The sequence below is a fragment of the Anticarsia gemmatalis genome, chromosome 9, assembly GCF_050436995.1.
Source record: "Anticarsia gemmatalis isolate Benzon Research Colony breed Stoneville strain chromosome 9, ilAntGemm2 primary, whole genome shotgun sequence".
Classification (NCBI taxonomy): Eukaryota; Metazoa; Arthropoda; class Insecta; order Lepidoptera; family Erebidae; genus Anticarsia; species Anticarsia gemmatalis.
Genome location: NC_134753.1, coordinates 5248995 through 5264672, shown reverse-complemented (window position 1 = coordinate 5264672; position 15678 = coordinate 5248995). Strand labels below are relative to the sequence as shown.

Sequence of the window (15678 nt, the reverse complement as noted above, 5' to 3'; positions counted from 1 at the left end):
AGCACACTAGGTTATAAATCAAAAATAATACCATAAAAATTATAATTACCGTCGTAATAGTTTATATTGGTCATGTTTTTGATATTTTTTACAACTAAATAAAATTTAATCACGAACTAATGTTTACATAATTATATGGAGTAATGACACTATTTTTAATCTGTAATAAAGATAAGAATTGCACGTGTAAAAAAAATCTTTATTATTGACCTATCATCAGTATTTTATGACTATATTATTATTGACATTTGGTACTAGAAAAATTAATTCCGTAGCAAGTTTATTTAAATTGCACGGAATAGTTCCAATTACGTTTAAACTATTGTCTCGTTACTTCATAACTACCTAATTTCTACTTTATTGACCACTCATAAGGTCTAAAGTTGCATAAAAAGTGGTTCTGTAATTTAATACTGACATAAATGGGTCAAGTAGCTCTCAAACGTAGCGATGGTTCATAATTCGTATTGTTCCCAAATCACAGGGGTACTCAATGCTATTCTCGAGTCTTTGATGCATGTATAATGTGGATTAAGTCGATGAGTATGTCATCCACTTCATGTTAATGCCGCACGAGTATGGCTTGCTACGGCTTTGCAATTCCCTCGGGTTATTTGCGGAACTAAATATTGGAATTTGATGAGCACTCAAATAATGTGTTATTCGTTATTAGTGGAATTAATTTGCATTGTAATAGAAGTCAATGAAGATGTGCGAGCTTTCCCCTTACTTAAGTTTGCAAGACATACTATGATATACATATCATATTATCATATAGAAATCTATTGTTACATAGTAAATTCCTCTAGAAGAGTAAACTTATTGTGACATTTATGCGAGTTATATGCCACAAAAATCTCTCGTTAAAATTGTTGTTTATTCTCTTACAACAAAGTGTTGGTTATAGAAGAGTTATTGAATACATTTTATTTGCATAACGTACAAAGAAATTTATCTAGCTAACCCTTCTGTCTCTCGACCCCAAACAGGAAAATATGACGTCATTACGGTCGAATCGAGGCACGCTCATTCAAATTTCAAATCCAAAGAGGCATTCGTCTTTAAATTGTGTTCATTTGTGGAATGCGTTCTAAATCTATATAAATTCGAACGTACACGCTTCACGATCATCTTCAAAGGTGGCTAGTGTATTTTGAGCTCTGTTGCCATTCTTCCCTCTTAAAGAATAGTGAAAAGAATAAGGCGCAAATAAAGTTAAACGGGTCGTAAGATATTGGACGTGTTATACACGTGAGCCGTATTCGGGCCCTTTGCGTGTATTCTTATTCACACGCAATGTTATACGTTTTCATACGGTGAATGGATATCTTACGAGTGCGGTTAATACCTACCTTTGTATTTTATATCAGAATTAAAATTATGACATTCTTAGGACATATACTATTATAATTTCATTTCAGTTATTGAAGCTTGAATACATTTTGGATACAGGTGATAGCTTGGATGTTTTAACTTAAAGACTTTGTTAATACATATTCAAACAGTTTATTTTACTCAGTTATCCACGACACTACAACGTTTTTATTTATTACTACACATATTTCTAAACAATCAAAAGTTGCTACTTCAGAAGTCCACAAACAATCAACATATATTGCACGAAAACTAAAAAAAGCAAGCAAATAAATGAATAAAATGACACACAGCTCTATAAAAGTACGTCTTTTTCATCAAAATGAAGAAATCACAAGGAATAATAAGGCATTTCGATGGTTATGAGATAGATATGTTCCACCTTTGAATCGTACACAATGGTCTCCCGGGCACGCTTTATTTGAACCGTTAAGGTCTCACACGTCAAATTTCACATCCTGAATAGAGTTCACCCTTTACCACGGAATCTTTATAAATAGTTGTGCGAAGACGGTGTTTAATTTAATGGAAATCCGTATCTTGGAGCTGAGAAGTCAAAGTGAAGTTGGTGAATGGCTGTTTAATTTAATTGCGATTCACTTGATTACGGTCCGGATTAAGAAGGAAGTGAATTTCGATTGGATTTTATGTGTTTCAAACTATGTGTTCAATCTGAGCCGTTGTCTCCGGTCTTATATTGCGTTTAAGTATGAAATCTTGTAGAGTGGGATCTTAGAGGAAAGAGCTGCTGAAAACAGGTACGAAACTAACACGTAATATAATCTATAATATAAAAATGAATCGCAAAATGTGTTGGTAAGCGCATAACTCAACAACGCCTCGACCAATTTGGCCAAATCTTTTTTTAAAATGTTCGTTGAAGTTTAAGGATGGTTTTTACGGCGAGAAAAATTAGAATTATCGCTGGAAAAATCCTAAAAATAACCCTTTTCTTTTTCTCATACAAATGATTTGTAACTAAAACGTAGTCAATTTGAGCTTTATTGCTATGGTATAAAGTTCATATCAAAATTACATGCACTCATTGTTGTCTAAGCAATGTAGGTGTGTTCCTAAAGTCAAAGATCGTATCTGTCAAAACAATGTGCGTGTGTTCGTTGGAGCACAGAATACATAGTTGGAGGAGTTTAAATGTCGCGTTCCGAAACTCGCGTTTCTTTTGTATTAGTTTCGGCACGCGAGATAAAATGCATCAGTTTCCACGTCATTACATCAGTCAAACAAAAATCGCTTTACCAACAGTGTTTTATTATTTTTAATATCCAAATTTTACGTAAACAAAATAATTCGTACGGCTTAAAAGGATTTGACTTCAAGTCATATCAAATTAAAAAAAAAAATTGTCTGTGACCTAACCTATTGAGTTTGCTTTTGTCAACTAATACACGAAACAAATTCGTATATCGTGGTGACATTCAAAGCAATATTACAGCACATGAAAATGAAAAAGAGAAAATGGACAAAGAGTGTATTTTACAGCACAGAACGCAGTACAAAGAGCTGCTCAGCCACCATCTACTACATTAACCAGTTTTAGTTCAGGAGATTTTTTTTAAATACGTAGGCAAAAAAACATTTACAAATCTTTTTGACAGGACGAAGTCTGTCGGGTCAGCTAGAAAATGGACAAAGAGTGTATTTTACAGCACAGAACGCAGTACAAAGAGCTGCTCAGCCACCATCTACTACATCAACCAGTTTTTTTGAGACATGCCAAAACGATGATTTCGCACAAACATTGCTATATTCTGAAATGCCAAAATATTATACCTGGAATCAATCCTCAAGGAGATTTATACGACGGAAACAAGGAAAACCAGTTCCAGGATATACAGATGTATATTCCACCGATGCGATTGGCCGGATTTATTCAGTACATCCAAGCAATGATGAATGTTTTTATTTACGACTGCTATTAGTCAATGTACGTGGCCCAACATCATTCCAACAGTTACGAACTGTTGATGGTGAATTGTGCGGATCCTACAGAGAAGCCTGTCAACGTTTGCAATTGCTTGAAAATGACGCTCATTGGGATCAAACTCTCAATGATGCTGTAATATCATCACACGCTCATCAAATACGAACATTGTTTTCTATAATCATATCTACATGCTTCCCATCAAACCCAATTGATTTGTGGATCAAGTACAAAGATTATATGTGTGATGATATTTTGTATCAAATACGGAATAGAATGGGAAATCCAAATATACAAATCAGTGAAGAAATTTACAATGAAGCATTGATTTCAATTGAGGACATGTGCTTGATAATGTCAAACAAACTATTAATTCAATTAGGCCTGACCGCGCCCAATCGTCCAATGCATGATGCTTTTAACCAAGAGTTGCATCGAGAAAAACTGTATGATCTCAACGCTTTGAAAGAATTAATTCAAACAAATCTTCCACTGTTAAATGAACAACAGAAGTATGTATTTGAAACTCTTATGAAAGTAACAAATAATGAAACTGGAGGGATTTACTTCTTAGATGCACCTGGTGGTACACGAAAAACTTTTTTGATTTCATTAATATTAGCAACAATTCGCTCACAAAATAAAATTGCACTTGCACTCGCTTCGTCGGGAATCGCAGCAACTTTGCTTGAAGGTGGTCGAACAGCCCATTCAGCACTGAAATTGCCATTAAATATGCAAAGCAATGAAACTCCAACCTGCAACGATTCGAAGAACTCTGCAATGGCAAAGGTTTTGCAGCAATGTAAATTGATTGTTTGGGATGAATGCACGATGGCACATAAAAAATCTTTGGAGGCTTTAGACAGAACCTTAAAAGATCTACGGAGCAATAATAACCGAGTTGGTGGTGCAATGATTTTATTAGCAGGAGATTTTCGTCAAACATTGCCAGTGATTCCACGATCAACGCCAGCTGATGAACTCAATGCATGTCTAAAGTCCTCCAATTTGTGGAAACATGTTAAAGTACTACATTTAAGCAAGAATATGCGCGTCGAGTTGCAAAATGACCAATCTGGAAACATATTCTCTAAACAACTCATTGACATTGGTAATGGCAAATTTCCTATAGACATGTTGACTGGCTGCATTAACTTTCCTCAAAGTTTTTGTCAGTTAACTCAATCAAAAGATGAACTTATTCAAAAGGTGTTTCCAGATGTTTCTCAAAATTACAGAAACTATGATTGGTTGAGCGAACGAGCTATACTGGCTGCAAAAAACATAGATGTAAATGAATTAAATTTCAAAATTCAAGAACAAATTACAGGCGAATTGAGGATATATAAATCAGTTGATTCGGCTACTAATCAAGATGATGTAGTCAACTATCCACCGGAATTTTTAAACTCGCTGGATTTGCCAGGATTGCCACCTCACAATCTTCAATTAAAGGTTGGATCGGTGGTTATAATGTTGCGAAATATCAACCAACCGCGTCTTTGCAACGGTACACGGTTAGCGATAAAAAAATTACTAAACAATGTGATAGAAGCAACTATACTCAAAGGAAAGTATGAAGGAGAAGATGTTCTCATACCGCGCATCCCAATGATTCCGACTGATGTGCCATTTGAGTTTAAACGACTACAGTTTCCAGTGCGGCTTGCTTTTGCTATGACTATAAACAAGTCCCAGGGGCAATCATTAAGTGTTTGTGGTATTAATCTAGAAAACCCATGTTTCTCACATGGTCAATTGTATGTTGCCTGTTCCCGTGTTGGAAAACCATCAGATTTGTTTATCTATGCGCCTGGTAATTAAACAAAAAACATCGTATACCACAAAGCACTACAATGATAATAATAATAATTATGATTCACATGATTAACAATAAAGCGATTACTTACTTTTAAATCCTTATATATGTTGTATTTAATTATTTTTTATTCACAACGTCCTATCACCAGGGTGAAGGTTCTGTTCAGGAGATTTTTTTTAAATACGTAGGCAAAAAAACATTTACAAATCTTTTTGACAGGACGAAGTCTGTCGGGTCAGCTAGTCACTAATAATAATTCATTGTTTCAAAATAAATTATTTGTAAAAACTCGTGTACTTTTTACAAGTTTACCATACTATTTAAAAAATCCTTTATGTTGGAAAACTATACATTAAACTGAAAATAAACCACATTGAATATCTTATCCACAAGATCAGAGCAGACAGTCGCAACTAAAATAACGGTCTCATTAAATATGAAGAAAGCTTGCTCGACAAAAATATCCAAGTACCCTCTTTGGGAAACAACTAATTTGCAACTTTATTTACTGTAAAAGTGTAGTGCATCCGTAAAATTCCGTGTAATGCCTCCCTGGTCCTTCGTTGAGACTATTTTAATTAGTACTATGTGAATATTATCGTTTGGTGGAGCTTTAAATAAGTGCTTGTGTTTTCCAACGTACTTATGCTTCAAGTGTTCTTTGTTCATATTTCGTTCAACCGTTATGCTCGTGAAAAATGCAAAGGACTTGTTTGTTGTTTTAAGAGAGAACTAATTGACGAGTTTTTGAATGTAAATACTATTTTAAAGAGATGCTTCAGGGGCTTTTTTCGATAGATAAAGATACAATGTCACGTTTGTTTTGTCTGCTTTTCTTGTACTTTGTAAATGTTTGTATTAACAAGGTTACTTAAAGTTACACATTTTATTGAATTAATTTATATCGTCGTGGCGTCTGTGTTTCTTTCCTGTACTTTTCACAAGTCATAACACAGAGATTTTATAGACAAGGCTAGTCTCAAGTTATGGAAAATTAATTTTTTATTCTGCTTATAAGCTAAGATAGTGATAAACTTAAAATGGTTTGAAACTGTCTTCCGTGACTAGGTTTTGACACTTATTCATTTAAAATTAGTAATAGCTTTATAAAATAACTACTGTAAACACATAATGCAATTATTTTGCAACAGGCACACCATACACGAAACAAAACTGTTTCATTACTTATTTTAATAGCCAATAAAGTTCGCCGAATTTATAGCGACCATTATATGTGGGGAATCAACTGAGACCGTATCCTGCTCATGAATAATGTGCGGGACCTTTAAACTTTAATAAGGTCCTCGTACACTATATGAGTAACGATGGCAATTTTACAATTTTCCCTTAGTTTGCCTCGCAGATATATTGGCGGTACGAGTTACGAATTAAACAGTTCCTAAGTTATATGGGTGGATGCAAGTCGCTTGTTGATTAGGATTAAACGAATGTGTTAGGGGTTTCTTTAAAAGGTCATGTAATATTTTTCTGATTTATTTTATTGTATTTTGATGTCAATATTAAAAAATGTTAACCTTCTTTTTAATCTATTTTTTACCAGATTCAGGCCTACATGTTTACATTACAAAATCAAGCATTAATTGAATTTTATTGTACTTGTTTATAAAAACTACAATATAGCATTCCTAAAAAAATATACATTCTTTGCTAAAGCATCGCATTTCCTGTACACTTTTTTGCCATCACAACAAAATCACTAAGATTGATAACATCAATTCATTTCATGACTATTGAGGCTTCAGTCAGTGCAATAACAATAATCGGGCTAACAAAATAGCCATTATACGACATGAGAGTGGTTATAACTGGCTTGCTATAACCGAGTGAGTTATGTTGGTAGCTGAGCGACAGATGGCTAACATTATAGTAACAAATTGCACTAGACATTGGCGAGCAAGGTGGATGAACTTAGAACAATATTGTTGGGTAACAACGGTGTGATCGGTTGTAGTTTAGAGCGCAACGATATGAAATGAACTTGCAGTAACTAAATAATCTTCGTTCATTGATTTATTGAAATAAAATAAAATGAAAGAAAAACATTTCATTTCATTGATTAATTATATTGATAAATAAAATTTTACTGCTTAACATTTAATAACTTGTGACAATATTTTTAAACAATTCACTGTTCAGATGCAAGAGTCGGAGCATTTTTACTCTATAAAATAATGAATATAAACAAAACAGAGTGAGCACGTATTTTATTGTGCACACAATGGAACTCTTTAAAAAAGTCCTGCACGATCGCCCGATTTAAAAAAAAAATAGCCGCCGTACCTGGATATCTAGCAGGACATATTTATTTTCCTTATACTCTAGGGCGTATTAATGTTTTTTTCGTTCTTCAAAACCAAACCCACGATACGAAATAATGTCGATATCAAACATAAATTCCTAAAACAATCCATCTTTCCGAACCATAAACCAACCCAAATATCAAATCACAACAAAATACCTTCTAAATAACAGTGGCAACTCAATAAAGAAACTATTTGGAGCTTGCAGTCAAAAAGGCAATATAATAATTAATTGGTGGACCACTATCCCCCAGACCGCGGTCACGGGCACAATTTATGGTGGAATTATTATTGGAAAGCTCTCCCGGACAAATTGTCTAGTTGTCGAGGCAACGGCGACGCCCCGGCTTCTGCACCGACATGGAATTTTCAGCTATAGTTGTTATATCAATTTGATGGTAACATTTTATAGAAAATTGTTCTTATTTTGTGTATTAAGTTGTGAGTGTGTCCTGGTTTAGGTGTAGTATTTTTTATTATTAAATATTGTTTTGGTGTCAGGTTATCGGTTGATAGGATTTAGAGTCTTGATTGAATTAAATGAAATATAGTATTTTATTTAACTCAATCAATACTTTAAACCTGTAACCACGTTTATTGTATAACAAGAGTGTGAGCCAACTTGACACTACTGTAATTAATAAAACTATGGTGGGATATTTTGTTTACACTATTATCTGCATCAAAAATATTATATTTTATAATTGCGTAACAAGATCTCCCTTTGTATTCCGTCCGTCAATGTTTCAATTAGGTGAAATACGCACTCCGTCCACGCGGCGACGATCCCCAACGTCATTAAATCATAGGTACGTCCGCCATACCTGCTACATTGTTCCACCCTAATCAATGTTCCGAGAGAACAATAAACGTGTGGTCATCCTTCGCTGGATGAAATCCAATAAATTCGGACAGCTAGGGTGGCCTCGTCAGTTGGAAACTTTTGAATCGCCGACAGCGTCCATCTTACAATGAGGGGCAGCCTTTTGTCCACGAAATTGCCTTATTTCGTGGTCTACCTAATAAGGGTTTTCTGGAACTATCAATTCGAAATTGTAATTGAGTCCGTGTCTTTGATGTCGTCTGCATAGTATTTTCTTGTTTGATTTTCTTTCTGCTTTGTTTGATACACAATTGTTTTCGCTGTGATCAGATAAGACATCAATTTCGCTGTGTACTCTCTAGATGTTGTTATGTTGGAGTTATTAGTTGGAGTAAATTTTATGCGATTGGAATATTTATTGGACGCATCGAATTTGTAATTAGATGTCTTCATCTTGTTGAGGTCCGCAGGGAAATCGTATCGGGTTGAATAGACGCCGTGACGTCGCATGAATTAGGAAAGATAAGCTCGGTATCTTGATTCACTTGGTGACTAACAAAGGCTGTGAATATATGATCAAAGGTAAAGAGTAGTGAAAACTTGATAGAACTATGATCGAAGTGGATGCTTTATTCATGTTTTGGTTGGACATCACTAGAGTGTTTACTATTGTCACTTGCGATTTCATAATTCTTAAAAAAAGTTTACATGATAAAGTTTGCAATGACTTCGAATAGGGAGTACACTTACTAGGCAAAAATATTTTCCACTTGTTAAGCAACATACACACACATTGAATCCAGGAACTTATTATTTCTCTACACATACACACCCTTATATCAACTTTATGTTATAATTCGACAGACTATGACTCTTTGAAAAGAGCGATCCGCCAATTAGTGTAACTACTCAAAATGTGTATTTTAATTGGGTATGTTGTCGAGGGTGGTCCGGCCTAATTAAGGGTTGATATTGACGAGACTTTATTGTAACTGACCGCTGATACACACGGAGAGTTTAAAACACTGACACCTAGGTTTCGTTGCACCGTTTATCGAACTCGTATAATTTATAGCCAGCCAGATTTTTTTAAGAATTAAATTTAATCTTCCCCACGGGTTGGGCTCTGATTTCTTAAACATATAATATGACTTATTATTAGTATCAACGGCGGCATAGGCCTTCAATAGGTAGACCTTAAAAGTAACGAACACAATGAGCGTTTAAGATTCATTTTGTGTTATAATGTTTCACAATTTTCAAAGAAATGAAAACTAGCTACCACCCATATTGAGAGCAAATAAATAGTTTTAATATCCAACACATTGTATAACAGGGTCGTCATCCAACAATTTTGTCTGTATGTGTCCAACAAATTGCAAAACGGACAACGGCGGGCAAGTGGTCCCGGTATTGTTACGTCAGGGATTTAGCCGTGAGTCTGATATAATCTGAGATGAAGGGTCTTCACGCCAGCCGCCGTCAAATCCATTGTTAATGAATTGGGGTGCCAATGATGATATGACGTTTTGAATTGAGGTGTTTTATACGGGGATTATGGATTAGTATTATGAACTCTGTTTTTTATTATTTTATTGTTCATTTTTGATATTTTATTATCATATTATATTATATTATACACATAGAAAGATAGATAGCGATACACAGAAATTTGTTTTAATTTAAGCCTTTTTATAGGTACCTATACAAAAAAGACATAAAAATAAATTTTGACTGAAACGTTTTGTAAGTTCTTTCTTTTTTTAAAGACAACTTTCGCACTAAGAAGTTGCCTTGAGTCACGGAGCCTTTTAAAAATTTACAAAGAACGGACACAAAGTACAACCAAATCTGAAACAATTATTTGTGGATCGCACAAATAATTGTACCGTGTGCGAATCGAACTCACAACCTCTCGACGCACCGGTGGAACAACGACGACGCACTCGAGACGCTATATTTAGGGAAAGCATATCAATTTCGAAATTGCCTCTTTAAGCTATCTCAGGGCGCTCCTAATCAGCTAGATTTGGAGTTGAAGTGGTTTCCATAGCCGAAACCGTTCGACAGCCTCATCAGATTAGATCAATCATGGCCACTTCTTTAATTTGTTAACAGAATAAAAATATATACAAACATGTTCATTAATAGAGGGAAAATATAATAAATTAATTGCATCAGTCATTTGCAAATGAGTATCTGACGTAATTGGGATTGTTAATAGCAAGGGAATATGGAACCAATATTTCCTTCCTATTTCTAGAAGTTTTCCTTAAAACACAATGGGTATTCCATTTCCTTAGGAAAATTGAAGTAATGTTCAATGAAGACATTAAGAATTGTACTAATTATTATTATAAAGAAGTCTTTATTTCTAAGCAAATAGCAAAACACAGCCATACATTTATTCGAAAATACTTCCTTAACTATTAATAAATGCTAAACTATTTTGTACTTTTACTGCGATTTAGAATTTTGAGATCCAATGAAACTTACATTTACTTTGTACTGAAATCTTATATATGGAATATTGATCACATTCATGAGAACAATTTTTAATACAAACTTATATATTTTTTTTAAGGTGGTTTATAAATACTGTTTCTTGTATCGTATATCTTTGGTAAAATTAGAATTCCTTATCATATTAATATCACTATGTTAATAGTAGTATTATACAATAATACCTTGCACGACTTACTCCCGGTTTCTGACGTACATTTAACGGTAGTTTATCTATTCAGTAGCGTCAAAACTCATACGAAAAAAAAAAACGCTATTGAATAGATAAACTACTGCTAAATGTACTCAGAAACCGGGGGTAAATCGCCTAGGAGGTTGTTTTTAATTATGACTTTACTTAATGACAGATATGCAATTACATTTTCTACAAAGAGTATTTCAAAATCAGTCATAAATTTTGACACAATATACAACGTGCCGCCAATATACCCTACCCATACGTTGAAGGAAATAAGCCATTGCAGCGGCACGTTGTATAAAAACTGAATTAGCTCAGCCTTAATAAATTATTTTTTCGAAAGCACAGAAACAAGTGCATGTGAATTCGACACTTCAGTTCTGAGTGCTTTCGTCCGTTCTACAAGTAATTCCTTCACGGTTTGATTACAAAGGAATATGATCATTATAATCGGTCCCATACATAAAAGGTACGTTGAAGAGATGTCGCCAGAGCCTTTAGGATACATGACTGTAAACGCTTCTAGATAAGCATTACAAGTAAACAAGACTAGTAGTTTCACGAACTGCATGGGTCTGAAAGAGAGAAGAAAATAATAAAACATTTTATTTTTTATATGTTGTCTATATATAAAAATGAATTGCTGTCCGTTAGTCTCGCTAAAACTCGTGAACAGCTGGACCGATTTGGCTAATTTTGGTCTTGAATTATTTGTGGAAGTCCAGAGGTGTAAAAGGTGAAAAAACTTTTAAATGCACGGTATTAAATAAAAACAAGAAAGCGTGAGCGGAGCTGCGCGGGACGGCTAGTAAATAATAAATTTTATTTATTGTTCTCAAAAGTGTGGTAGGAATTTCAGGTATGTATGACAAATATATAATAAATATTAGTTTTCTGGTTACAATAATACCTACAGGCTCTACTTGGTTTGGAATTAAGTGAGTGTTTGTGAGTTGTTAAAAAATATAGGATATTTATGACGGAATCCCATTTACAAGTGGTAATACAATAGGTACAGTTATTTGTTAAACAATTACAGTCCAGAGATTACAATAAACTGCAATATGATACAAAAAACTAAATTTTACCTGTTCAAAGATTCCGCACCTTGTTCTTCATTTACCACTGCGAATTGTTGGGATGTTTTGCAAAATTCAGCTACTTTAATTATACAAATAATCCAATTGAAAGCTAATAATATCATCAATGGAATATACAGGTAGTATAAAGATTCAATTTCTGCGAAAGAAACAAAATTGAACTACATTATTACATGAAAAAATATAAAATGATAAAAATATCGGCAATCGGCAAGACAGTTTTTCCTAGCTTTATCGCTTTTGTTTCTTAATTTAAGATAGGCTTAAGACTTACCACTAAAGCTGATGTTCCCCTTATTTTGTATTTGGGGGGTAATAAACGTAGGCATATCCGTCATATCACTTAATTCAATGGTAGCGACAGTTATAGTCAGAAACAGCGGTACGCCGAAAGCGTATGCGCAGTATTTTGTCATTTGTTTTATGGCGGGTTCTTGTGTATCTTTGGAACGGTGTCTGAAAGAAAAAAAATAGTTTTGTCAGTAGATTAATGCAGTTGAAATATCGAAAACACATTGGTACTGTGCATGTTTGAGCCAGTAGATAATTGCGCAAAAAGCAGATCTTTGAATGTTTCGTAAATAAATACAGTACTCATATATCTTTACCTTGCTAATAGAAGACGGTAGAAAATAATATTCAGCCAACAGACACTGGATATTTTGAAGAAGTAATAGGTGAACGCTAAAACATGACAAAAACATAACATATAAAAATTATTTAATTTCACTTTTTATTGATTAAGGGCCAATTTCCCAACTTGAGGATAACTGTCAAATAATTGTGTGCTAGATGACAAAGTAATTAAATAATACTGCCGAAATTCTTTTTGATAACCTATCTGAAACTCATCGAAAGGCTATGAAACTAAGCCCAAAGATTAGTAGTATTAGTAATTTACTTACTCATTATCATAATTGAGGATATCCATAACTTCATAGTGCCGTTGCTCTCCAAACAAGAATGTGTTATAAAAGTCACAATCAGACAACCAATTAGTGACATTAATACAATGCCATTCAAATCTCGTAATTGAGGCAGTAGTATGTACACAGACAGAGTCAGGATCAGAAATATAGTGGATAAGATCAGGGCTGTAAAGAAACAAAAGGTTATTAATTTTGTATCCTGACTGCCCATATCGCTATGCTACTCAAGGGTAGATTTGTATATCTTTAGTTGACAAAATATTAATGAAACAACGATCAAAATTTAAGTGAAGATAGGTAAATCTATCCATGGATAGCATATTAATATCTGATTCTATAAATGTTATAATATTTATAGTTTAATAACGTATGCATCTTATAATATTATTAAGATGTAGCAAATTTTCTAGCATAATGTATTATTACAGAGAAACGGTATACCATCCAGGATGGTTATAATATATCTCATTTTCATTTACAGATTTCCAAAAATATTGAAAGCACATCCATATTAAAGAAAATTATTGATATTTTACCCCATTTCCTGTAGGAACTAGGTCTTCTAGGATTATGAATTCCATATTCCACCATAAAAACAGGTCTAGTGTTATTATCATCAGTCTTCATTTCTACGCAAAAGTGTCTATTGTCTATTTCTTTCCATCTATCGTACACGTTAGGAAATCTAAGTAAAAGTCTACCATCCTGAAAGAAAACGCATAAAAATTAAATAAAATAATATAAAAACCGAAAATTCTTCACGAAAATATCATATCTCTTGATTAAAATTACGTAGAAGTTTTGATGAAAACATAATCTTTAAAAGCAGTGATAGCCGAGTGGTTTAAGTTGGCACCTCCCACGCAAGTGGTCGCAGGTACGAACCCGAGGCAACACACCAATGACTTTTCGAAGTTATGTGTGTATTAGAAATAATTATCACTTGCTCTAACGGTGAAGGAAAACATCGTGAGGAAACCTTGCATGCCTAAAATTTGTTTAATACATTTATTGAGGGCATGCAAAGTCCCCAACCCGCACTTGGCCAGCGTGGTGGACTCAAGGCCTAACCCCTCCCCCTCGTTTGGGAGGAGACCCTTGCCCTGCAGTGGGACACATATGGGTTACTAAAAAAAAAAAAAAAAAAAAAATCTTTAAACTGCACTGGAGGTTTTTATTCTGTTTAGTAGTTTTGTTTAGTAATAATATAATAATTCGTAGAGATCGTTGCAATCTTTAGTCTACCTATAAAGAAAGGCGTAATTTTGTGTACACATAATTCAATCTGTAAATCTAATTGTAAGGACATTATTATTTTTAATTTAACAAAGTGTACATCTACAAAGTTAGTAATTGGTACCATAATAGTAACGATCTTAATAATACGAGGTAAATACTAATATTACATCTTTTCTATATTAAACAATATTATGTCATAGATCTGTGTGCTATTTTTATTATCTAACAGGAAATATACGAACAAAATCAATATTTTAGAACTTGTCTGAGGATAGACATAGAATCTGAGATAGATTGTTTGACGTTCAATGTAGGTATGATATTGGGTTTATTTTTTATGACGTGTACTTTAGTGGTCTTGGTAAACTTACGTCATGAAAAGAAAATATTACGCGATGATTTGTATTGCACAAGAATAATTGTGAGAATGACTCTTTTTTTACTTGGACAAGTTATGGTTTTCAGTGGTCTTTAAGAGTTATGTTATGAGTTTTCTAATTAGTAGTAGTCAGAAATATTTACTATATAACAGGTTCAGAAATTATTTTTGCACAAATATTGCAGAACTAATTGAACCTAATTTTCATATTCTACAGCATTGGAAAACAACGTAGCATAAGTTTATTGTTTGCAAAAATATTGCTGAGTTTTGGTCTAATCTATACGAGAAATGAATTTCTATTAACAATCCAAACGCATATGAGTCGCTACTAGAGAGAGCTGATACAAGATACTTAAGACTTAAAACCTTACGTAACTAGCCAATATATCACTCACCTGCGTCAAATGAGCTTTGTACCACCAAAGCGAATTCTCCGCAAAAATTGGGTCTTTCATAAGTCCAGGAACCAATTTAAACGCTTTCTCCAACGATAAATTGGTGGGAGCCAATTCTTGATTGTAAATTGTCACATTAGAAAAACCTATTTTGGAAGGTTCACACAATTTGAACCTACCCATTGTTTCGCCTTCGACACAGCATTTGAAAATACATATTTGGTCTTTAGGACAACGTTTACTTATATCCACACTTGATAAATCAAAGTTGTGTGGTTTTAAACCAAATCTCTCTACTAGAATTTGATCATTGTAAGCGTAATTAAATTTGATTAATGTCACTACAATAACGAATATAACGCGTAGCTCCATCGTGGCGGTGTCGCGAATACTGAACAAGTTGTGTATTCCTTTAAGTATTTCCTTATATTAATATCTGTTTCAATGTGTAGTTTACCTTATATAAGTCCGAGCGAATCCTATAGGTACCTAAATATCAAATTGATTTTACTTTATAATTGCTTTAAGCGTATTCTCCAAGTGATAACTTGATACGAATGTATTGTAAACTACAAGAGGAAATATTACAGAAATATAATGTGTTTTGAAAAGTCTAGCACCATGCAATGTGTTGTAACGGCGCCGAA

The 15678-nt window shown here is 33.7% G+C and overlaps 1 protein-coding gene across 1 annotated transcript; it reads right to left on the bottom strand.

Annotated features, from left to right (window-relative positions):
* Nucleotides 1–10466: 10466 nt before the first annotated feature.
* Nucleotides 10467–15436, bottom strand: LOC142975580 (putative G-protein coupled receptor Mth-like 3). The gene is made up of 7 exons (XM_076118515.1): nt 15032–15436; nt 13552–13720; nt 12992–13180; nt 12695–12770; nt 12361–12542; nt 12075–12225; nt 10467–11561 (listed from the first exon to the last, which is right to left on the bottom strand). Exons 1-7 carry the CDS (start codon nt 15401–15403, stop codon nt 11315–11317), a joined length of 1386 nt encoding a protein of 461 aa, XP_075974630.1. The 5' UTR covers nt 15404–15436; the 3' UTR covers nt 10467–11314.
* Between the last annotated feature and the right edge of the window lie 242 nt (nt 15437–15678).